This window comes from Meles meles, chromosome 9 (assembly GCF_922984935.1).
Source record: "Meles meles chromosome 9, mMelMel3.1 paternal haplotype, whole genome shotgun sequence".
NCBI classification, from domain to species: Eukaryota; Metazoa; Chordata; class Mammalia; order Carnivora; family Mustelidae; genus Meles; species Meles meles.
In genome coordinates this window covers 188,609-212,700 of record NC_060074.1, presented here as the reverse complement: position 1 = coordinate 212,700, position 24,092 = coordinate 188,609, and the positions used below count along the sequence as shown (strand labels likewise).

Here is a 24,092-nt window from a genome sequence, read left to right as displayed (position 1 = left end):
ACCCTCTAAGAAGAGGGAGGTCAAGGACCTATAGTCAGGAAGAAACTAAAGTTTAGCCAAGCTGAGGAGAACATTTAGTCTGCGTTAGCCACTAGTGAAGATAAAATGCTTAGCATTTCAGATTTCCACCAACCCCTCTTTCTCTCCAGAGAGCTGCATGAGCGTAGGAGGAAGCGCAACTTCCATAGCCATGTCTGGAGACGAAAGATGTCCCCTGGATTCTTGCTGGTCACTCCTGCAGGGATCAGTCTGAACTACTCGCTCTTGGTAATCACTGAGTTGTGACTCGCTCTATTGACTTTAATCTTTTTTTTTTAAAGAAGTGTCATGTGGAAGTCCCCACTGGAGTCCCGGTCCTCCTGCTCTGTCCTCTTGAAATTGCTGAGCTCCGCACCACCCTCATCAGACACCAGCGCTTTGCCTCCGTGCCCCATTCTTTCTGCATCCGCTGCACGTCTGCAAGTCCTGAGTCCGGGATGTCGCAAGCATCGGTTGACGGGTCTGTCTGCGACTGGCGCCTCTGCGTGCTGCTCACTTCGTGTGGGGGGACACGAAAACCAGAAGCCCGAGTTTCCCAGCGACCCGACCTCTCTGACACTGTCCCTAAAGGAAACGTCCTGACGCCACACACTTTCCCTGGGTGTTTTCCGTCTTCTCAGACCCGCGTCAGTGCTGTCCTGCGTCCCTGCGTGCACTCCCGCCCTCACCCCTGCATGAACCCGCCCCTGCTGAGATCGCGGCTGACCCCCCCCACCCCGTTCTCTTCCAGAATCCCAAGGTCTAACACTCTAGGCCCAACTTTTCCATCTTAACCTGTACTGTAAGATTGGTGGATGGATAAAACTACAAATTCCTGTCTTCTTTGGCTAAATTGCATTGCCAAAAGGACTAAAACTTAATTCGCAAAACTCAAGGCTTATCCATGATTCACTTCGGCCACTGAGCACTTCAGTCACCTCCGGGACCACGTGCTGCAAAGCGTGACTCGGAAGGGAGCACAGACTTGAGGGGGACATTTAATCCCTCTGTCCAGCATTTGCAAACGTTACTGAGGTCCCACAGTCCCGAGAGAGGCGGCAAACACAGGGGAGAGTCGCGTGGCTCTAAACGTGTTGTCGAGTCGTCACCGACGGTGCAAAAACGAAGGTTTCCATGTAAACCAAGTTCCGACAATCTGTGCTTTTAACCTCCATGAAATACGAATATTCCTGCTCTTATCGCCCCCAGAATGGCGTTCATGAACCTGCACGGAGCCGACGTGAGGGCTCCTGTGTCCGACGCGGGACCTTCTGACCGCGATCTTTCTTGCGCACACGCCAAGCGAGCACCGTCTAATCATAATGAGCAAAAGTAACGTTTAAAACAATCATTTGCTGCTGTTCATAAGCTCCTCGTCCAGGTAACTTTAAATCACTGTCACGTCATAGTCACGTCACACGGATTCCGCGGAGACGGATTTTGCGTGTGTGACACGCGGGGGGGTGGGGGGGCGGTGACCTGGAACAAGCGCTCCCCTGGAAGCCCGGCGCGTCCCGCGGTGCGGAGAGTGCTGGGATGTATTTCGGATTCTGCAGGTTGGGGTGCATTTCGGATTCTGCAGGTTGGGGTGTATTTCGGATTCTGCAGGTGCAGGTGCTAATAAACTGAGCGAACTCGGTTGGTTACATGTTCCTCTGGTGTCGGGGTGAGTTTCCCCCGACGCGGCGCGTCCCACTTTGGCTCCAGTCCCTCACGTCGGGGGCGGCGGTCCGGGCACGTCGCGGTCGCTGGGCGGGTAACGCGGTCCCGAAACGGGCCAATTGCGGACCCGGGACGCAGGACCGAGCGTGCGTCCGTCTGTCCGTCCGTGTCACACGCGCCGGCGGCCCTCGCCGTCCCCGCCTCGCACTCGCCGGCGACCCCACGCACAGGCACCGCCCGCCCGTCCTCGCGCTGCGGGGCCACCGCCCATCCGCGTCCTGGCCCCGGCGCCCCCGACCCGGCACAGCGACAGTGGCACCAGCGGAGCCCGGCGGCGCGTCTCCGAGGGTCCCGTCCGCGGGGCGGTGCGGCCGCAGGGGACACAGTCCGCGGGGGACACAGTCCGAGGACCCCGCAGGCCACCGGCCCCCACTCCTACACGGGACGCAGCTCGGAGACGCGCCCCTGCACGCGGCCCGTTTCGGGGCCGACGCGGGACTCCGGGTGCCGTCGGGGGCGTCCTCCGTCCTCCCACAGGGCGCGCGCGGGCTCCGCACACCCGGAGCCTCTGTGAAGCGCCGGGGCGACGCGGGTCCCGACACTTGCCGCGGGCTCCTGCATGGAGACCCCAGGACCCGGATCTGGCAGCGCGCGGAGCCCAGACGGCGGCGCCCGCGGGGAGAGGGGAAGGGCCGCGAGGCAGGGACGCGGCGCCTGCGGCTGCGGGGCCGTCGCCTGTGTGCGGGGAGGAGGGGGAGGCCTGTGCGCCGCGGCAGGGGGCGGGGGCGGGGGCGGGGCGGGGCCTGTGGGGCGGAGTCAATGGGGCGGGGCCGACGGGGGGGGACGCGGGCGCTGGCTTGGCGCTAGGCGCGCGGGGACACAGTCACCGAGGCGACCGGCGCTCGCGGTTGCTATGGAGACCGGCGGGCGCCGCGGAGAGGGGCCGCCTTCGGCCGCAGCAGGGCGGGATGCCGCGCCGAGGCCCAGGAGCCCCCGGACGGCGGAGACGCGTGAGCGAGCGCCTGCGCGGGCGGCAGGAGGAGGCGCTGAGCAGCCGCATGTACCTGCTGCGGGAGACCGGCCCCACCGGCTTCCTGCTGCGGGAGGACGCGCCGGACGGCGGGGACTTCCGAGTGAGCGCGCCGCCCCGCCCCGCCCCGCCTGCTCCCCCGGGCCGCCCCCGCAGTCCCCGGGCCGCCCCGCAGGTGAAGCTCCGTCCTGCGCGTCGGGACCCGGCCGGTCTCCAGCTCCAGGGCGCGGGCTGAGGCGCGGGGTCCGCATGGCTGGCGGTGGTCCCGGCGGTCCCGGGGGTCCCGGCGCCGGGACTCGGAGGAGACCCACGACCTGCCCGCACCCGTGACGCGGACCGGGATGACCCGGGCTGTCCGCACTAGGCGGCCGCTGGGCTCCGGAAGACCCGCTCACGCGCGCCCCGACTGCTGCGCTGGACGCTCGGTTTGCTGTGAAGACGGCGTGTCCGTGTCGTGTCCGCGTCGTGTCCGCGTCGTGTCCGTGTCAGCATCGTGACCGTGTCCGTGACCGCGTCGTGTCCGTGTCGTGTCCGTGTGGGCATCCTGACCGTGTCCATGTCCGCGTCGTGTCCGTGACGGTTCCGCGTCGTGTCCGTGTCCGCATCGTGTCCGCGTGGTGTCCGTGTTCGTGACCGTGTCGTGTCCGTGACCGTGTCCGCGGCCAGGCCCGTGACCGGGTCGTATACGGGACCGTGTCCGCGTCATGTCCGTGTCCGCATCGTGTCCGTGACCGCATCGTGTCGTGACCGTGTCCGCGTCGTGTCCGCGTCGTGTCCATGTCCGCATCGTGTCCGTGACCGTGTCCGCGTCCGTGTCCACGTCGTGTCCGAGTCGGCGTCGTGACCGTGTCCGCATCGTGTCCGTGACCGCCTCGTGTCCGTGTCCCCGTCCGTGTCCGCATCCATGTCCATGTCGTGTCCGTGACCGTGTCCGCGTCCAGGCCCGTGACCGTTTCCACGTCATGTCCGTGACCGTGTCCGTGTCCGCGTCGTGTCCGTGACCGGATCGTGTCGTGACCGTGTCCGCGTCGTTTTCGCGTCGTGTCCGTGTCCACATCGTGTCCGTGACCCCGTCCGTGTCCGTGTCAGCGTCGTGTCCGTGTCCGCATCCGTCTCCATGTCGTGTCCATGACCGTGTCCGTGTCGTGTCCGTGACCGTGTCGTGTCCGTGTCCGCGTCTGTATCATGTCCCTGTCCGAGTCCGTTACCATGTCTGTGACCGCATCCGTATCCGTGTCCCCGTCTGTGTCCGTGTCGTGTCCGTGTCGTGTCCGTGACCGCGTCTGTGTCCTCGTCATGTCCGTGTCCCCGTCCGTGTCCGTGTCCGCGTCCCCCACTCTGGCCGCTAGTAGCGCCGCCGCCCCATCCCCACGGCCTACTCGGGAAACACGCGTTCCGTGTCCTGTGCTTTCCGGACCGAGTGCGAGTCCCTGGCCCGTTTCAGACATCGTCTGTCCCCTCTGTCCCTCCTGTTCCTTCCGTCGCTTCGTCTCTGACAACCCTGCTGTGCATCCGTGTCCGTCCGGTGCAGACTCGGTGAACCCGTCTTCTCCATAAGATGTGATGCGGGTGTAGACGTACCCAACAGCAGAAACCCAGCGCAGGTCGTTCCGCGGCAGGACAGGGCGGACTTTTGGGGAGAAAGTTCCCGCGGCGAAAGTTCCCGCGGCGAGTCCCGACCGGCAACGCGGACTGTGGAGACCAAGAGCGCGCGGAGGCTCTGGGTTGAGCGGCTCCCAAAACCCCGCTTGCGCCTGTGACCCATTAGATTCATTTTATTCTGGTTCTAAAAAGTAACTAAGGGTTTCTCCTAAAGGATGCATTTCCTTTTAAAGGTGTTTTTAGGGAATCCTCACGTCTGCAACTGTGCCACGTTTCTGGAGGGCGGGGAGCTCTGCAAGCACATCTGCTGGTGAGTGACTGCGAGATGCACCTGTTTCTGACCACAGGTGCCGCATAGGAGGGGCTCGGTCCTGGGAGGGTGTGCCGGAGGGTAACACAGCTACACTGTTGCAGTGCATTGTGTGATTTTATTTCGTTCTGAAAATGAAGTAAGGTTTAACCTCCTCCACAAGTTTTAAATGTGAAATGTTTTTAGTAAGAAAAAGTCACTTCCTAGGGTCTCATTGTGTACAAATGTGAAATCTAACTATGAAGAAAAAGAAAAACCTCCCTGATTGCCATCACTAATGATAATTATTCTCACTACAGAATTCCTACTTGCTGTCAGTTAAAAATAAACCTCCAAATACATTTTATTTTTATTCTTTCTAATGATGCATTGTTTGTTTCTTTGTAAATACAGTACAAATTATTTAATAACACATTCATTGTAATTTTCTTCATTATGATATACTTTTAATCTTTTATTTTTGTTTTCAATACGCATGTTACTATGAATCTTTGAAGATAGTAGGACTCCACTGAAGATGACTTCCAACAAATCTGAAATTTTTCCTCTAATGTCAGAACCTATTTGTAGGGGAATCCCAGAAATGGAAATTTTAAAAAGCTCTTTCCATTTAGTGGTTAGAAATAGTTTGGAATTCTTTCCATTCTTTCCATTGTTTTTTCATTCTTTCAACTCGTTTTGTTTTACTCGTCTATTTACAAACAAGTCATAAATTATACTATTATAGAAAGTTTGATATTTGAGAGTAAAACAAATAAAATTAAGCAAAGAGTTTGTATCTCACATTTTGAATGCTTTTCTTTATAGGCTAAAAAAACCCCTAAAAACAATGCATCTCTCTCATTTCCAGTGCTTTTACTTACCAAGTTTTTGTTGTTTCCTTTTGATCAGTTTTTATTCAGCATTGCTAACACAATTTGCTGGTTAGCATAGAAGATATGAAATATGGTCCTTTCAAAACTTGTAGTTTTTTTTTTTTTTATTAAAAATAATAGGGGCACCTGGGTGGCTCAGTGGGTTAAAGCCTCTGCCTTCAGCTCAGGTCCTGATCCCCAGGGTCCTAGGATCAAGCCCCGCATCCGGCTCTCTGCTCGGCAGGGAGCCTGCTTCCCCCTCTCTCTCTGCCTGCCTCTCTGCCTACTTGTAATCTCTGTCAAATAAATAAATAAAATTTAAAAAATAATAATAAATTACATTTATTAAAATAGTTTCTTTTTTTCTTTTTTTTTTTTTTTTTAGTGCTAGCTTCCTCAGGGCAAGGGCTTTCTGTTCTCATTTTTATGTAGTGTAACTCATTTTTAAAAATATATATGCCAGGGGCGCCTGGGTGGCTCAATGGTTTAAAGCCTCTGTCTTTGGCTCAGGTCATGATCTCAGGGTCCTGGGATCAAGTCCCACATCGGGCTCTCTGCTTGGCAAGGAGCCTGCTTCCCTTTCTCTCTCTGCCTGCCTCTCTGCCTGCTTGTGATCTCTCTTTGTCAAATAAATAAATAAAATCTTTAAAAATAAATAAAATAAAAATATATATACCAAACTAAATGGAAATATGATTCAAGTATTTAATATACAGACTGTGCTTAATATATTTATGTAAGAATTTCATATGTATTTCTCACTTTTTAAAAAAGCCATATTCCATTTTAATTGGTGATATATTAAGTATTTTTATTGTCATACATTAAAGTCATATATGGAGGAAAACAGTCAGTTGGTGTGCTTCAGAAAATTATTCCATTTTCCGGAGTAAGCAACTTGTAGAGCAGCTTAAAGGAAGTGCCATGCATAACTCAGCTGTCTCTGTGAGCAGCCGCATGTCCTGAAGAAGTGCGCGGACTCCCTCTGACAAATCCCTTTATTATAAATGTCTTTCATTTTCATTTATCACACTTTTTTCACATATGCTGACTTTAAAACATGTATTTAACTACTATCTTTTGCATGAGTTTTTTATTTTAACCTCAGTATAGTTAACATATTTAATTACTATTATAACAGAAAACTGATGAGTATTTATTTATAAATTTTATAAAGCTATTCCTGTCTTAAGATTAAAACAAAATATTTATTTTTCAGTTATGTCAGAAATATATGTTTTAATTTGGTTTTCTGTCTGTGAATATTAGGGTCTTGTTGAAAAAATTCAAACTTCCAAGGACTCATGAATGTAAGTTGTGTTTTTTCTTTTATTTTTTGAAGTTAACAATTTTGGTGATTTTTTGTTTGGACATAGTCTAAATTTAAAAGATTATTTTCCTAGAAAGTCTGACAACAAGCTATAGCTCCGTTTGTTACATTTAAGACAGTTGAACATTTTTTTCCTTAATTAAAAAATGTAACTTTATATGTCATTTCAAATTCAGTGACATTTTATTTAAAAAGGGGTGAGACAATGGCCAGGTATTCTGAAGCCGATATTCCCCTCATGTGTTCTAAGCAAAGATTCACCGTGGTTTTTATATTTAAAATGATTTTAATTACAGGAAAAATAAATGTAATTTTTAGATCCCATCAATAGACAATTGACATGGTACATGATTTCATTAAAAAAGGTCTACTGACTGAAATTCATATGCAAATATATATATGTTTAAAAATCTATAAATATATATTTTTAATAATAAAATAGTTTTATGTCAGTACTTAAATTGAGTTTAGAGTCTAGCATACAGTTGTGTAACTTTAAGTTCTGGAGTCCTTAGAATTAAAAGAGAAAGAAAAATGATTTTGTTACAGGTCATTTGGATTTGTAGATTTTATAAAAAAAGATATTGTTGTTAGGGACTTGCTCCTGTAGTCAGGTGGTTATTTGGCCTATCATAGACCCATCTAAGAATTGCAATAACATTTTAAAATTTATTAGTGAATGTTTATAATGTTCAGAAAGAAAGTAATGATCAGTTTTCAGTTTTTTAGTTCTAAGAGTATTGGTTTTACTTAGCCAAGTTTAATTCCTCCCAACTATCATATAAGTACAATTATAATAAACATGTAAAAGTGTACTAGATAATAAATTAATATTTCTGTTTCATGTGCATTCTTTTGTACTCTTCTCCCACTTCATACATTCTTTTAGAAATGTCCCCATTTTCCATGGCTGCTGTTACCTCTATAGTGGTGATTTCAGCATCTTCTCAACAGAGCAGGATCTCTGACTGACTTCAGGGCAGCTCAGTTTTGCAAGACCTGCAGGCATTTTAAATACCAAATTTCTCCCCATTTGTGCTCCCATCTCTATTGCCTCCCTCGTAGGTTAGCTTTCCTTCTTTAGTCTCCAGAACTAGAAACCATGGGTTCTCCTGGATTTTTCCTCTTGTAATTTCTTCCCTCATTTCTCTGTCACTCTATAAATCCTGCTGACGGGACGTCCTCCCTTCTTCTCAGCGGTGTCCTCGTCTGTCCGTCCGCACGCTTGTCCGTCTTCACAAGCCCCCTTTTCATCACCTGCACTTTGCTGCTGCCTCCTTCATGTTGGAGACAAAAGGTTCTTTCCGAAATGTCACTTAATTCTCTACTTCATCATCTCTCCCAATCCCTTCATATCAATTGTTAGTTTCTATGATATTATACATATTGTTTTCTATTTCTTCAACCTATATCACCTGAGGTCAAATGTTCACATCCTCTCCAAGTCTTATTTCATCTCCCCACTGTTTGACATATCATTTTCGCGAGCTTCCGTGCCAGTCTGTCCAGCAGAAATGGAATGTAAACCACATGTGTAATTTTCTAGTAGCTGTACTACAAAAATAAGAAGAAACAGGGAAAATTAATTTTAATGTTAATATAATCCAATGCATCAAAATATTGTCATATCAACATGTTATCAGTGTAAGAATTATGCGATTTTTTTATACTGTCCTGAAAGTCTAGTGTGTATTTTATACTTTGAGAGCATCTCATCTCAGATAGTATGTTTTCATCCGAAATAATTTATCTGCATTTAGATTTCAAAAAGTAGTCAGTTGGAAAAAAGATTCATGTGATACCCGAATTTTTACAAACATTTACAAATTTTTTAGTAACTATCAATTATCAGTTTTCAACTTAAATTTAAATGAAACAAAATTAAAAATTTAGTTTTTCAGTCACATGAGCCACATTTCAAGTGCTCAGTAGCCACACGTGGCTAAGGGCCGGTTACTCTGTTAGACAGTGCAGCTCTACACCACTGAACTTGGCAAGTCGTAGTCGTACTGTGTGTTAGCCAGGAGCTGCTGCTAGGTACTTTTATAGAGCAAAACATGAATACTAACATTTGTGGATTTTTTAATTTACAAAAATAGCGATTTCCTATGGACCAGCGTAATACTTATATTGTGTTATCCTCTATGTCTTGAAGACAGAAACCATGTTTTGTTCTTTTTATAAATATCAGTCTACAATAGGGAATTCTTTAAATGTTTAACCCTACGCATTAATTTTGAAAAATGGGTACTTCCTACTAAAAGATCTTCCATATCTTTTCTATTTAAAACAAGTTTTATCAACACTGAGAAAATCCTATTTGCACATCAATAAAATTCATAATTTAAATGAAAGCTAGAGCAAACATACATGAAAATTAAAGTAACTTAAAGGAGGCTATAAATATTCATTAAGATTATGTAAAGTATGTATGTGATGGAGGAGATGGTTAGGAGTAATGGGGGAAGGGTGTTTTGAATATCATTCCTAGATTCTTCCAGCACACATCAGGAAACAATTATTTGTACGCTAGTCCTGCATATCAAACACAGGAGACTTTTTTTTGAAGACTTACAAAGATGATTACCCAGGAAATTTTATAATTTTTATAAATTATAAATTTATATAAATCTATAAATTTATAAATTTTATAATTTTTATAATTCTTAAAATTATAATTTTAAAATTTTATAATAAAGATATCAATTTTTTATATCGGGCCAAACCAGGCATTTATCACCTAATAGTTCTATTTTTTTTTTTGATAGTTTACTTTTTAATAGGGAGCTGGGGACAAATAACTAAGAGTCGAAATTCATCCTTCTCTTCATTTTATAAATGTTGGCATTAGAGAAACTTAGTTTATTCAACTCCCCTCTTCTTTTATAATGGAGATTCTAAAAGTTCCAGTGCTAACAGCAGACAGATGCAAAGTGTAAACCAGACTTTTTAAGCTCTTCTCTTCTCCTCCCTTTTCTCTTTTTCTTTTTGTCTAGTAAATGCCATCTGTTCCTTTTTCAATTAAATATGTAGAGATAAAATAAGAACCACATTTCAGGAAATTTTTTGTAATTCTCACTACAAAGATAAAACCCTTTTATGCTTTCTTACTTCCTTTTTGAGTTTGTATTTGTGTCTGCATAATACTCCATGGGAATTCTGTCTTCATCACACACTGTTACTTTATAAACATTTTCAATGCTATGTAATCTCTGTAATTAAAGTCATCGATGGCTAACATTATTTCACTGAATATGGTATATCAGAATTTAGTTAACATTCTTCTATTGTTAGTCATTTAATTTATTTCTAACTACTTGTTATATTCTTTGTACATGATGTTTTCTCTTCTTCCAATTGTATCTTTGGCCTAAAGTCTCAGTAATTGGATTTTAGATTAAAAGTATTAATATTTTTTATGTCTGCCACCCACATGTATTACCAAATTGGTCTTGAAAATACTTTTGCTGGGACTCCTGGGTGGCTCAGTGGGTTAAGCATCTGCCTTTGGCTCCGGTCATGATCCCACGGTCCTGGGATGAAGCCCCATATCATGCTCCCGCTTCTCCCTCTGCCTGCCCTTCCCACTGCTTTTGCTATCTCTCTCTCTTTGACATATAAAGAAATAAATCTTTTAAAAATAAATAAAATACTTTTGTTGATTGCAATTTCAGCAGTTTATCAATTTTCTGCTAGTTTTGCTTTGGGATTCATGTTTAGGTCATATTATTACTTAACCATATAATGAAAGACATGAACAAGATACTTAAGTCCCCAAAGAAAAGAATTTAAAAATACGAAGAAATACTTTGAAATGTTAATATTTCTATAGTTTTAGAAAAAAAGGCTGTCATACAAAACATGCAACAATGCCAGATACAAGTTTCATTATAATCTATTTATTCCTAGTAAACTTAAATAAGAGAACAGTTTCATTCTCCCATACGTCTGCATATCCTTAGAAGATCTAAAATGCCTTCATATAACTTTTGTGAATACAGAAAGAGATAACATAAGGGAAACAACATTTCACTATTTGCTACTGGTTATTCAGTAACAATATTTATTCTGTGTTTGTGCCTCCTTTGTATTTCACTTCACTTTTCTTTGATTTAATGAAACTGAACATCTCCCATTGCCTTCGGATAAGGTTAGCTCTCTCGCTCTTCTTTGTAAAAGAAAACTCTCTCATGGTCTCATACATTAATTTTTCCAAGTTATCTCAGAAGAGCTTGTTTCTCCCTTGAATTTTCCAGTTTATATTATACCACATAGGACAGTTTATGACCAGCTCCTCTTATGAACTTTTATGTTTCAGTAATTCTGCTGCCCTAGAAAATATTTATTCCCAGAAGCACAATTTTTGGTCTTCATTTTCCTCTCCATTTTTTTTTAGAGTGCAGATGTTGCTCTGTCTCTGACAAATAGCCTTCATCCTCCAAAGTAATGGGTAATTAGAGTATGTTACCCTGTTAATTCCACCTCATACACGGAGCAGAGATTTCTGTATTGAAACGTGTCTGTGATGGTTTCAGTATTTTTAGTGCTTAATTGGAAGACTTCCCAGAGAAATGAAGCTTTTCATTATCCTGCAAATATTTTAAAAATTTATTTGTATAAAATGAATAGATGTATAAAATGAATAGAATTCAGGGGCACCGATAACAGATGGCATTTGAATTATGACATGTTAAGGAGAGAGAAAAGGAAGAGCGCCTGAGATAGGCCAGAGAAGAAAGAATCTAGGATCAAAGCTATACGTATTAGAAAATAATTTCTTATAAAGACAGCAGGATAGAGAAAATTCATAATTCAAAGAATGTGCATCCCAAGGCTATAAGCTGCATAGCTCATAACAGATTGTCCTGAGGACTACTCACCAAATCTGTGACAGATGTGGCTGCCAAGACACTCCCGTACAAACAAAACCATGACAGAGTAGACACGATTAACTGAGTCTTGCTCTCCTGTTATCCACTCATTCACTACTCACGTAACAAATATTAATTTTACTGACTACTCAAGTATCCCTGCTTCCCCGTTATGTTTTGAATGCCCATTTCTTCTGATTATATGCTGATAAAATATTTTTATGGACAAGTTGAACAGATCAAAATGTAAGACATAATTATAACACCAATCCAAGGATGAGCACTATCATATAATTAATACCAAACCATTATAAAATGCAACATTTGTACTGACCCTTTCAGTTACAAGAAAAAAAGATAACTTCCATTCTTTATAATTTATAATTTTTATAATTCTTTATTCTTTATAATTTATAAATGACTCTTTCCTGAACTTTTGGTTCTGAAAAAATACAAAAAGTGGTAAATGTAGGTATAATAATTCAATCAAAACTATCTTTCTGATATTTGAAAGAAAATTCTAACTTTTAGCATAAATTATTACTTTTCTGTATCTCTAATTTTGCCACTGAATTTTAAGACTTTGGAATTTTTCACTAGCTGCTTTGCAGTTAGGTCTCGTGGAAGGAGAAATCAGTGACTTGCTTCGAGGGATACATCGAGTTCAAACTCCCCAACAAGAAACTATTGATGAAACTGTGCGTAATGAAGAAGATGGCTACATTAAACAGAAGGAAATTGATTCAGATGATATCTGCTCAATTTGTCAAGAAGGACTTTTAGAGAAAAAGCTTCCTGTCACGTTTTGCAGGTGACATGTTTTTTTTTTTTTTCCTCTTTTCTATTGAAGTATAACTAAATCATAGCATCATGTTAGCTTCAGGTGTACTGTATAATGATCCAACCGTTCTGTACATTACTTAGCACTCATCCAGATACGTGGATTCTTAATCCCCTTTGTCTGTTTCTCCCATGCCCTGACTCACCTCCCCCCTGACAACCTCCCATGTCCTCTCTGTATTTAAGAGTCTCGTATTCTGGGTACCTGGATGACTCAGTCACTTGAGCATCTGCCTTCGGCTCAGGTCACGATCCCAGGGTCCTAAGATCAAGTCCCATGTTGGGAGTAGGGGGGACTGCTCAGCAGGGAGTCTGTTTGTCCCTCCGCACTCATATTCTCTCTCTCTCTCAAAAATAAGTATCTTTTTAGGAAAAAAGAATCTGGTATTTTGCTTGTCTTCTTTTTTCTTTGTTCATTTGTCTTGTTTCTTAAATTCCATATATGAATGAAATCATATGGTATTTGTCTTTCTCTGACTGACTTATTTCACTTAGGAACATACCCTCTTCTAGTTAATCCATGTTGTTGCAAATGGCAAGGTCTTATTCCTTCCTGTGGTTGAGTCATATTCCATTCTCTGTGTGTGTGTGTGTGTGTATGTGTGTGTTTGCCATAGCTTCTTTATCCATTCATCTACTGACGGACACTTGGGTTGCTTTCATAACTTGGGTATTGTAAAAATGCTGCAATAAGCATAGAGGTACATTATCTTCTTGAATTCATGTTTTTGTTTTCCTTCAGTAAATTACCTTCAGTGGAATTACAAAGTCAAGGTAATTCTGTATTTAATTTTTTGAAGAACCTCCATACTGCTTTCCAGGATGGCTCCACAAATTTGCATTTCCAACGTGCACAAAGCTTCCTTTTTCTCCACACCCTCACCAGCACCTGTTATTTCTTGTGTTTTGTTTGTTTGTTTGTTTGTTTCGGATATTTGGACAGGTATCACCTGGCATCTCATTGTGGTTTTGATGTGCATTTCCCTGAGGATTTGTGGTCTTGACCATCTCTTCGTGTGTCTGTCAACCATCTCTATTACTGCTTTGGGAAAATGTCTATCCAGATCCTCTGCCCACTTTTAATCAGATTATTGGGGGTGGGGGTTGGTGTTGACTTGTATAAGTTTTTTATATATTTTTGATATTAACCCTTATCTGATATACCACTTGCAAACATCTTCCCCCATTCAGTTGGTTGCCTTTTGGGTTTTTTGGTGGTTTCCTTTGCTGTGCAAAAAGCATTTAATTTTTATGTAGTCTCAATAGTTTAATTTTGCATTTGCTTCCCTTGCCTGAGGAGACATGTCTAGAAAAATGATTTTATAATGTCAAAGAAATTACTGTCTATGTTTTCTTTGGGGATTTTTATGGTTTCAGATTTCACATTTAGGTCTTTAACTCACGGGTCCAGTTTTATTTTTTTGCCTATAGCTGTCTGGATTTCCTAGCACCGTTTATTGAAAAAACTGTTGTTTTTTTTTCCTCATTGTATATTCTTGGCTCCTTTGTTTTAGATTAATTAACCATGTAAGTGTTGGTTTATTTTGGGGCTCTCTGTTCTGTTCTATTGGTCTGTGTCTGTTTTTGTGCCAGTATTAGACCGTTTTGAGTACTTTAGCATTGTTTATATCTTCACATTTGGAATTATAACAACTCCAGCCTCTTTTTACTTTCTCAAGTTTGCTCGAGGTCTTTTGTGGTTCCATACAAATTTTAGGATTATTTGCTCCAGTTTTGTGAAAAATGTTGTTTGTATTCTGATAGAAATTACATTGACTCTGTAGACTGCTTTGAGAAGTGTGGACATTTTAATAGTATTCATTCTTTTGATCCTAGAATGTGGACTATCTTTCCATTTGTTGTGTCATCTTTAATTTCTTTCATCAGTGTTTTATAGTTTCCAGAGTACAGGTCTTTCACCTCCTTGGTTCAATTTAGTCCTAAGTATTTTGTTCCTTTTAATGCATTTATAAGTGGGATTGTTTTCTTAATTTCACTTCCTGCAACTTCATTATTAGTACAGAGAAATGCAGCTGATTTCTGTATATTGATTTTCTATCCTGTGACCTTACTGAATTTATTTATTCTAGCATTTTTTGGTGGAGTGTGTAAGGTTCTGTATATATAATATTATGTCATCTGCAAATGCTAAATGTTTTACTTCTTTACAAATTTGGATGTCATATATTTAGTTTTAGCCTGATTGCTATGGCTAGGATTGTCAGTACTATGCTGAATAAAAACAGTGACAGGGGATATCCATGTCTTGTTCTTGATCTTAGAGGAAGAGCTCTTAGTTTTTCACTATTGAGTATGATTTTCGTGTGGGTTTTCATATATGGCCTTTATTATGTTAAGAAATGTTACCTCCAAACCCATTTTTTTTTGTTTTTATCATGAATATATGTTGTACTTTATCAAATCTTTTTCTGCATCTATTGAGATTTTTTTTTGTCCTAACTCTTGTTAATGTAATATATTATGTTGATTGATGTATGAATATCAAACCACACTTGCATCCCTGGAATAAACCCCACTTGGTTGTGATGAATCACATATTGTTTGATTTGGTTTGCTAATATTTCGGTGAGAATTTTTGCATCTATGTTCATCAGAGAGATTGGCCTGTACTTCTCTCCTTTTATAGTACCTTTATCTGGTGTCAGGGTGATGCTGGCCTTGTAGAATGAATTTGGAAGCTTTCTTTTCTCTTCTATTTTTTTGGAATAGTTTGAGAAGAATAGATATTTCCTCTTCTTTAAATGTTTGGTAGAATTCAACCTGTGAAGCCATCTGGTCCTGGATTTTTCTTAGGAGTTTTTTGATTACTGATTGAATTGCCTTGCTAGTAATTGATCTGTTCAATTTTTCTATTTCTTACTGGAAGTAAATTAGTTTTGGAAGGTGTTATGTTTCTAGGAATGTTTCCATTCCTTCAACATTGCCCAATTTGTTGGCATACAATTTTTTGTAACCTTCTTTATAATTCTTTGTATTTCTGTGCCATTGTTTTTTTTTTTTCCCTTCATTTCTGATTTTATTTGAGTCCTCTCTATTTTTCTTGATGAGTCTGGTGAAAATTTTATCAATTTTATTGATCATTTCAAAGAACCAGCTCCTGGTTTCATTGATCTATTCTATTGTTTGAGGAGGGTTTTTTTGTTGTTGTTTTGATTTTTTTTGTTGTTGTTGTTCTCTATTTCATTTCTTTCTACTTTAATCTTTATTATTTCCTTTCTTCTGCTGGCTTGGGTATTCTTTTTCTAGCTCCTTTAACTATAAAGTTTGTTTGAGATCTTTCTTGCTTCTTGTGGTATGTCTGTATTGTTATAAATTTCCCTCTTTGATCAGCTTTTGCTTCATCTGAAAGATTTTGGACTATTGTGATTTCATTTTCATTTGTCTCCATGCATTTTTTGTTTCCTCTTTTATATTTTGGTTAACCCACTCAATGTTTAGTAGCATGTTATTTGACCTCCATTTATTTATGTTCTCTCCAAATGTTTTCTTCTGTTTGATTTCTAATTTCATACTGTTATAGTCAGAAAACATGCATGATATGATTTCAGTATTTTTTAATTTATTGAGACTTGTTTGTGGCCTAACATGCAACCTATTCTGGACATTATTCCATGTGCACTTGAAAAGACTGTATATTCTATTGTTTTTGGATAGAATGTTCCGAATATCTGTTAGGTCCATCTGGCCCAATGTGTCACCAAAATCCACCATTTCTTTGTTGATTTTCCATCTGGCTGTCTAATCCATTGATGTAAGCGGGGTATTAATGGCCCTTACTATTACTGTGTCACTGTCAGCTTCTTCCTTGAAGTCTGTTCATAGTTCCTTTATTAACTGCTTCCATGTTGAGAGCAAAAATATTTGCAGTTGTTCTATCCTTTTGTTGGTTTGTTCCCTTTATCATTACATAATGTCCTTTTTTTCTTGTTACAGTCTTTGTTTTAAAGTCTGTTTTGTCCAATATAAGTATTGCTACCCTGGCTTTCTTTTCACTTTGACTTGCATGGTAAGTGGTTTTCCATCTCTTCATTTTCAGTCTGCATATATCTTTAGGTCTGAAGTGAGTCTCTTGAAGGTATCATGTAGATGAGTCTTTTTTAAAATCCATTTACTCACCGTCTTTTGATTGGAACATTTATTTCATTTACATTTAAAGTAATTATTAATACGTATATACTTATTGCCATTTTGTTACTTGTTTTATGGTTGTTTTCATAGTTCTCTGTTCCTTTCTTCTTCTCTTGCTTTCTTCCATTGTTGTTTGATGGATTCCTTTCTCTTCATTTTTTCTATATCATGTGTAGTTTTTTTTAATGCATGGTTGCCATTAGGTTCATATATAATATCTTATGCATATAAAAGTCTATATAAATGTAAATCTAAGTTGGTGGCTGAAGTTTGAACTCGTCTGAAAGCACTAGGCTTTTAGTTGGGCCGTATTAGTGGTCACGCTGGATGCTTGTCCTCATCCTGTCTGTTGGGCTGCAGGCACACTAAACTGCAGGGCACTCTCTTGTGTTGTCTCCTGAGAGGCTTTCATTGGTATATGGAGCCAGACACCAGAACACATGCCTACTTGAGTCCCCATTGTGACTGTCATCACACTGATCTGGTTGCAGCCTGCTCTCCCTCCTTGTCCCCTGAGAGGCTTTCATGGGTGGATGAGGCCAGAAGTGAGACCTCATGCCTGCCCCCAGTCTGTGTGCCAGTGTTGCAGCTGCACTGATTGGCAGGGCAGTCTCTGAGCTGCCAGCTATAAGGTTTGGCTACAGCGACTGTGTGCATTGGTGTGTGTAGTTATTTTCCCTCTCCCCCGGGTAGGAATCACTTTGGAGTGGTGCTGGTCCTTACCAGGACTGCTTACAGACTGTGTTAGGCCAACAGCTACTTTTTCGGGACACTTGCTAAGTGGGGCAAGTTGGTTGGTGTGGCTCCACAGGATAACGTGGAGGCAGGAAGCACTGTGATAGCAAAATACGTGGGGAGAGTTTGCGCCGGCTCCAAAAAGCATCCAGCTGTCTAGCCTATGGGATGGGGAGGATAGAAATGGTGCCCATTAGCTCTTTAGTTCTCGGAGAAGTTTCCTAATGATTCTTGTCCCTCTGGGGCACATTCTGAAATTAGTAAATAAATCTCCATGATACCCCAGGTGCTTTTCAAACTACTGCTTTTATGCTGTGTCCCAGCTTGGTTACATGTTATGCTGGCTCGTTAAGGGCGGAGACTCGGTTTCCTTTTGCCCTCTGGCTCTCATGGAGCGAAGCCCCAGTGATTGTAAAAACTGGTGATTTTAAGCCTACTGGTTTTCAAAGCCAAATGTTATGGGGACTTGTCTTCCCAATGCGATTAACTGGGTAAAAGTCTGTTCTGCCAGTCTTCAGGTTGTTTCTGAGTTAATTGCACTGATGTGTTTATATGTCAGTGTGGATGTCAGTATTGTGTCAGAACAAGGTGAGCTTAGGATTCTCCGATTTTGCCATGTTCCCAGCCTTCTGCATGTTTTTTTCTTTGGGTATTTAAAGCTTATGAAAAAAATTGTAATTTAAGATGTTTGTAACTGATTGTTATGAGACATATTGATAGAGAAACAACAAAAAGCTTTACCTATTGCTTAATTTATATTTAATTGGCCTTTTTTTCCCTAACATATCTGTCATAAGAGATCCTGTTCTTATTCTAGTATTTCTAGGCTACATTATAAAGGGTGAAAATAAAGACTTAACTCCACTTTATTCCTCTTTCCACTTTAAGTTATTAAAGTAGGATAATTTTCACATTTTTATTTTATACACATGAATAGATACCACGGCTTAGACCATTTACAAAGTATTTTCTGAGAGTAAAGATAGTACTTTAATATTATAAAAATTCTTTTCAGTGTTTCAAAATTCTATCTTAAACCTAAGTAATTGAAATGTTTACCTGTACACAAACACTTATTAAGTGTCATATTCATACTATTCTTTGAGACCCTGCAAAACTGGACTTGAATATTTGGGCAACTATTTCTTATTAAATTTTTCATTTTCTTACTCCTGATTATTGGCTGAAATTTTCATCCATGTAGTTTTTCATATGGGTGCTTCTATTTCATATTTTTAAATTATTAACTATTTCCCAAAATATTATTTCTCTCAGTAGATACTTGCCAGGTACAACCACATATTGTGTGATTTCTAGAAAAATGAGGTGGTACCCCTGCTCTCAATGATGCTTTTTATTTAAACAAACAATAATTATTGTTACAATTTTCCTTTTGTTAAGATTACATTTATTCTCACTTTTATTTTTTTTTAAGATTATTATTTATTTATTTGACACACAGAGAGAGATCACAAGTAGGTAGAGAGGCAGGCAGAGAGAGAGGAGGAAGCAGGGTCCCCGCTGAGCAGAGAGCCCGATGCGGGACTCGATCCCAGGACCCTGAGATCATGACCTGAGCCGAAGGCAGCGGCTTAACCCACTGAGCCACCCAGGCGCCCCTATTCTCACTTTTAAAATGACTAGTATTGGGGCCCCTGGCTGGCTCCGTCAACGCAGCATGCAACTCTTGATCTCAGGGTTGTGGTTTCAAGCCCCACACTGGGTGTAGAGATTAGTTAAAAATAAAATCTTTAAAAAAATGAAAAATATTTTCATGATGCAAAATTGTTTAAACCACTATTTCATTGGAATGAGAGGCAATTTGTTAGGAATTCTAATGTATGAATTAAAGAGAACAGATTAAGTGGGTAGTAAGATGGTGTTGATGTGTATAATCAAGCTGTATCTGGGAAATCAGTTCAGAATCTGTTTTTATGGGAAATAAAGGCGGTGGCACAGGAAGTTATATTTTGTAAGTATTTATATAAAATACGTAACTTTGATGTATACAGATGTCCAGTTTTATTCCACACAGGTTTGGCTGTGGCAAGAGCATTCATATAAAATGCATGAAGATCCTGGCTACTTACCAGGATGCGATTTCAGACGCTTCGATGCTGAAATGTCCTCTGTGCAGGAAAGAGTTTGCGCCACTAAAACTTATTTTAGAAGAATTCAAAAACTCCAGCAAACTTGAGACGGCAGCGGAAAGAGAGCGGCTGGACAGACACCTTGGGATTCCCTGTAACAGCTGCAAACAGTTTCCGGTTGAAGGCAGATGTTACAAGTAAGTGTCGCAGTGAAATGACAAACCTGGATTCCAACTTCCTCTCACTTCGGGAACTTGGAGCTTCGGGCACGGTCCGAGGCGGCCTCCCTCCTTCCGCGGACGGCGTGTGCGCCTGCGTCGCGGCTGCTCTCTCGGGGCTCCGGGCGGGGTCGGGGGCCGGGGTCGGGGGTCGGGGTCGGGCATAAAACACGTCCGAGTCCTTCCGGCCTCCACCGACGTCCCTCGGAGCGTCCGAGCCCCGCGACACTGGGAACGGCTGAATCCAGGCTTTCTCCCCGGTTTTGCGCCCGGCCCCGCCCCGCCCCGTCCGGCCCCGCCCCGCCCCGTCCGGCCCCGCCCCGTCCGGCCCCGCCCCGTCCGGCCCCGCCCCGTCCGGCCCCGCCCCGTCCGGCCCCGCCCCGTCCGGCCCCGCCCCGTCCGGCCCCCGCCCCGTCCGGCCCCCGCCCCGTCCGGCCCCGCCCCGTCCGGCCCCGCCCCGTCCGGCCCCGCCCCGTCCGGCCCCGCCCCGTCTCCGGGAAGGAGCGTCGTTGCTGACGTCACGACGCACGCGTCGGACTCTCGGAAACGGAGCAGGGCCCGGGCTAGAGAACCGCGGGATCCGGGAAGGAGACTGACGGGCCGCGGGGAAAGACGAAAGGGACGCGCGACGACACACCGTCGCCTCGTGCTCAGAGCCCGTGTGTCGCTCGCGTCGCGCAGAAGTGGAAGGGGCAGGTGGCGCGGACGCCGCGGGAGCGGGACGTGGTCGCTGGTCCCGCCCCCGTGGTGGCGCGGCCGCTGCCGAGAGGACGGGGCGGGCGGGGCACAGGGAGCGGCGGCGGCGGGAAGGACGGACAGACGGAGGTCGCACGGGGAGGACGACGAGAGGCCGCAAGACGAGACGGCGACGGACACTCGCAGAAGCTCCGGAAAGATCGCGAAGCTCCGACCCCTGGACTTTCGTCCCTTGAGACCCAAGTCCGACTCTGGCCAGAAAATCGTAAAGTAATAAACTGGCGCCGTCCGAGCTGCCAGATTTGCTGCGGGAGCAGCGGGAGCAGCGGGAAGCTGATTGGGCTTTTGTCCTCTGTGCCTGGTTCCCAGGAGATTTTGGCGGGAATTGTTCACCAAAACCATCAAAATGATGGGGTTTTTCCTTGTGTGTCTGCGCTCGTAGGTGCACCCGGTGTGCGGATCATCACTTGTGCCAGGCCTGCTTCGACCGGCGCCGCCACCGGCCTCACCCGTTCGCGGTCCGCGAGGTGCGTACCCGAGCCGCACGGCGCTTCTGCTCGTTGCGTGGGTCTGAGTGGACGCCGCCCGACAGCCCCAGAGCAGATAGTGCTTGTAACGGAGCTGAGTTCTCAACGCAGAATCCTGGGACCGAATTTTTATGAGAACTTGTTCCCACAGGCACGAACAAGGGAAGCGGGTATCACGCTGGTAGTTTCTAAAAGCAACAGTAGCAGTGGTGGCGGTATACGTAACTATCTCAAGTACAGGAATGACGGCCACTGAACTTGAGTATCAGTTTTTTAAAAAATCTCTGTTTCAAATTTGTATAACTTATGGACACCACTGATCGTTTTAAAATTTCTTACATCAAAAATAATAAAATGTTATTACAATCATCTGAACTGTGCACTTAGAAGTGTCTCCTGTTGCTTAATACTAACGCGACCTCCTACCTATCACACGAGATAAAAATCCACAATTATCATTATTAATATTTTGCCTTGAAAAAATTAGCTGTGCAATAGTTAAGTTAGACTCACTAATAATTTGTAAATTCTTAATGTTAAAAAAGGTGTATTTTTAAATGAGTCTTTGTTATTTACATTATGTTGTTGATGCACAACTAATTTTAATCCACAAAATTAAAATTTCCATGATTTGCAAAGTAACACCTGTTTTTACCTATTACAGAAGAGAAATCAAAGATGGAAATCACTAGAAAAAGGATCAGATGAAATCGTAAAATACGTAGACAGTAGAAATGAGATAGAAGAAAAGATGCCACATCTTCAAGAAAAGCAAGGGTGAGATTTTCAGTGAAACTTACATTTCTTTTATAACTTGGGACATTTAACCAATTTTTCAGTTTCAGTAAGTTTTATTCATTCCTTTGTTCAGGAAATAAGAATCATATGTTAACAGTATTATATAAGCAAAGAGGAAGGTTCTAGAGTCAGACTGCCTGAGTCCAGTCCTTGTACAACTAACCGCAGGCTGGCTGTGCAACTTTTGGGCTGGTTACTTCACTTTCCTCTGCCGCATATATTTTGTCTTTAAATGTTAATAATCATAAAACCAGCCTCGTAAGAATTTTGAGATAATACACAGAGCAAATGTTAATACTTATTAATATTAATAAATAATATTAAATGAGTTAATACACAGAGCAAATATTCAAATAATGTTGTCTAGTAGTATGAATCCCACCAGAGATTCTACTAGCTATTAGGCACATAGTAGTTCCCTCAGTAAATAAATGATTGTTTAAATAAATGTAAAATTAAAACATAATAAGAAAAAAAAATGCAGGGGGATTTGATATTTGCTTTGAGGTGATTGACCTCCAGGGGGAAGAAAGTCTTTTCTTTCTCATCCCCTACTCTTTCACCTCATGGAGGAGGATTTCTTAACACTGATTGGACGGTTTATGAGTGGATGGACCTCTAGATTTCCTGTCACATTTCTTCATTAAAAAGAATTACATATTCTGGGTACTACTGGCCTATTAGGTACATCATAAAACTATACAAAAGAGGTCATTTTGAAAGGATGGATGGGATAAAATTAACTTTTAAAAAATAATTTCAGTGAATTATCCAAATAAAAATTGTCCTTGTTCTCGTTAACACAAACACACACACATATTCCTGTCAACCCAATGCATGTTTACGCATGTCTTACGGGCACTCCACACACTTTGCAGACCACAGCTCTTGAAGAGCATGAAACACCTTGCAGGTGTACAACAAGCCTATGTAAATGTTCTCCATCTCCATTTCCTCTGGCTGTCTATTATCACACAAACCCATGAGAGTGGCAAATTGTGTAACTCAGGGTTTTGGGTGTATTATAGGTAGAAGCAAAAGAACATTAGGGTAGAAAAGCACTCTAGGTAGAGAAAGTGGAATAAATAAAAGGAGAGAATTTCAAGATAAAGTATGGTTACCACCTTTAATAAAAATGCATTTTTTTTTTTTTAGTTGACAATTAGATGACCTTGGTAAAAGCAATTACTGTAGTATGATGGAAGTATATCCGTAGAGTGATAAGATAGGTAAACTTTTCTGAGAAATATAGGCATGGCTTGTTTTGTTGCGCTTGTCTTAATTATACTTTACAGATACTGCATTTTTAACAAACTAGAGTTTTGTGATGACCCATATCAAGCAAGTATATTGGTGCCGTTTTTCCAACAGCATTTGATCACTGCATGTCTCTGTATCATATTTTGGTAATTCTTGCAATATTTCAGACTTTTTCAGATTGTTACTATGTTTGTTACGGTGATCTGTGTTCTTTAACATTACTATTGCAATGTTGTTTTCATGCCTGCTAATACAGCATCCATTCTGCAACCCATGAAATAATGAATACTTTTGACTTTCAAATCTTATTATTTAAGAAATAAATTTTTTTTTTTTAAAGATTTTTTATTTACTTATTTGACAGAGAGAGATCACAAGTAGGCAGAGAGGCAGGCAGAGAGGCAGGCAGAGAGAGAGGGAAGCAGGCCCGCTGCTGAGCAGAGAGCCCGATGCGGGACTCGATCCCAGGACCCTGAGATCATGACCCGAGCCGAAGGCAGCGGCTTTAACCACTGAGCCACCCAGGCGCCCCAAGAAATAAATTTTTAAAATTTCAATTCCAGGAGTTAAACACAGTTTAACTGTTAAACAGTGTCATGTTCGTGTCAGGCATACAGTGTAGGGATTCAGCAACTGTACACATGACTCGGTGCTCGTCATGGCAAGTGTCCTCTTGCTCCCCACCACCTCCTTCCCCTGGTAACTACCATTTTGTTCCCTGCAGTTAAGAGTTTTTTAGTCTGTCTTTTTTCCTTTGTTCTTTGCCTTTCCTTGTTTTGTTTCTTAAATTCCACATATGAGTGAAATCATATTTCTTTTTCTCTGACTTATTTCACTTAACATTATAACCTCTACATCCCATGTTGTAGCAAATGATGAATATTTCATTCTTTCTTATGGGTGAGTAATATTCCACTGTGTGTGTGTGTGTGTGTGTGCGTGCACATACATGTGTGTGTGCTTTTTCTTTGTCCATTAATCTACCAATGGACATTTGGGTTGTTTCCATAATTTGGCTACTGTAAATAATACTGCAGTGAACACAGGGGTACATATATTCTCTCAAATTAATGTTTTCATACTCATTGGGTCTATACCCAGT

The 24,092-nt window shown here is 42.5% G+C and overlaps 1 protein-coding gene across 1 annotated transcript in view; it reads left to right on the top strand.

Annotated features, from left to right (window-relative positions):
- Nucleotides 1-2,510: 2,510 nt before the first annotated feature.
- The window catches only part of ZSWIM2 (zinc finger SWIM-type containing 2), a 31,974-nt gene continuing 10,392 nt past the window's right edge, over nt 2,511-24,092 (top strand). The window contains exons 1-7 of the mRNA XM_046019475.1: nt 2,511-2,813; nt 4,546-4,622; nt 6,746-6,786; nt 12,278-12,488; nt 19,437-19,688; nt 20,848-20,932; nt 21,597-21,709. Coding sequence (XP_045875431.1) covers nt 2,649-2,813; nt 4,546-4,622; nt 6,746-6,786; nt 12,278-12,488; nt 19,437-19,688; nt 20,848-20,932; nt 21,597-21,709 — 944 coding nt within the window. The 5' untranslated portion in view covers nt 2,511-2,648. The remainder of the gene's footprint in view (nt 2,814-4,545; nt 4,623-6,745; nt 6,787-12,277; nt 12,489-19,436; nt 19,689-20,847; nt 20,933-21,596; nt 21,710-24,092) is intronic.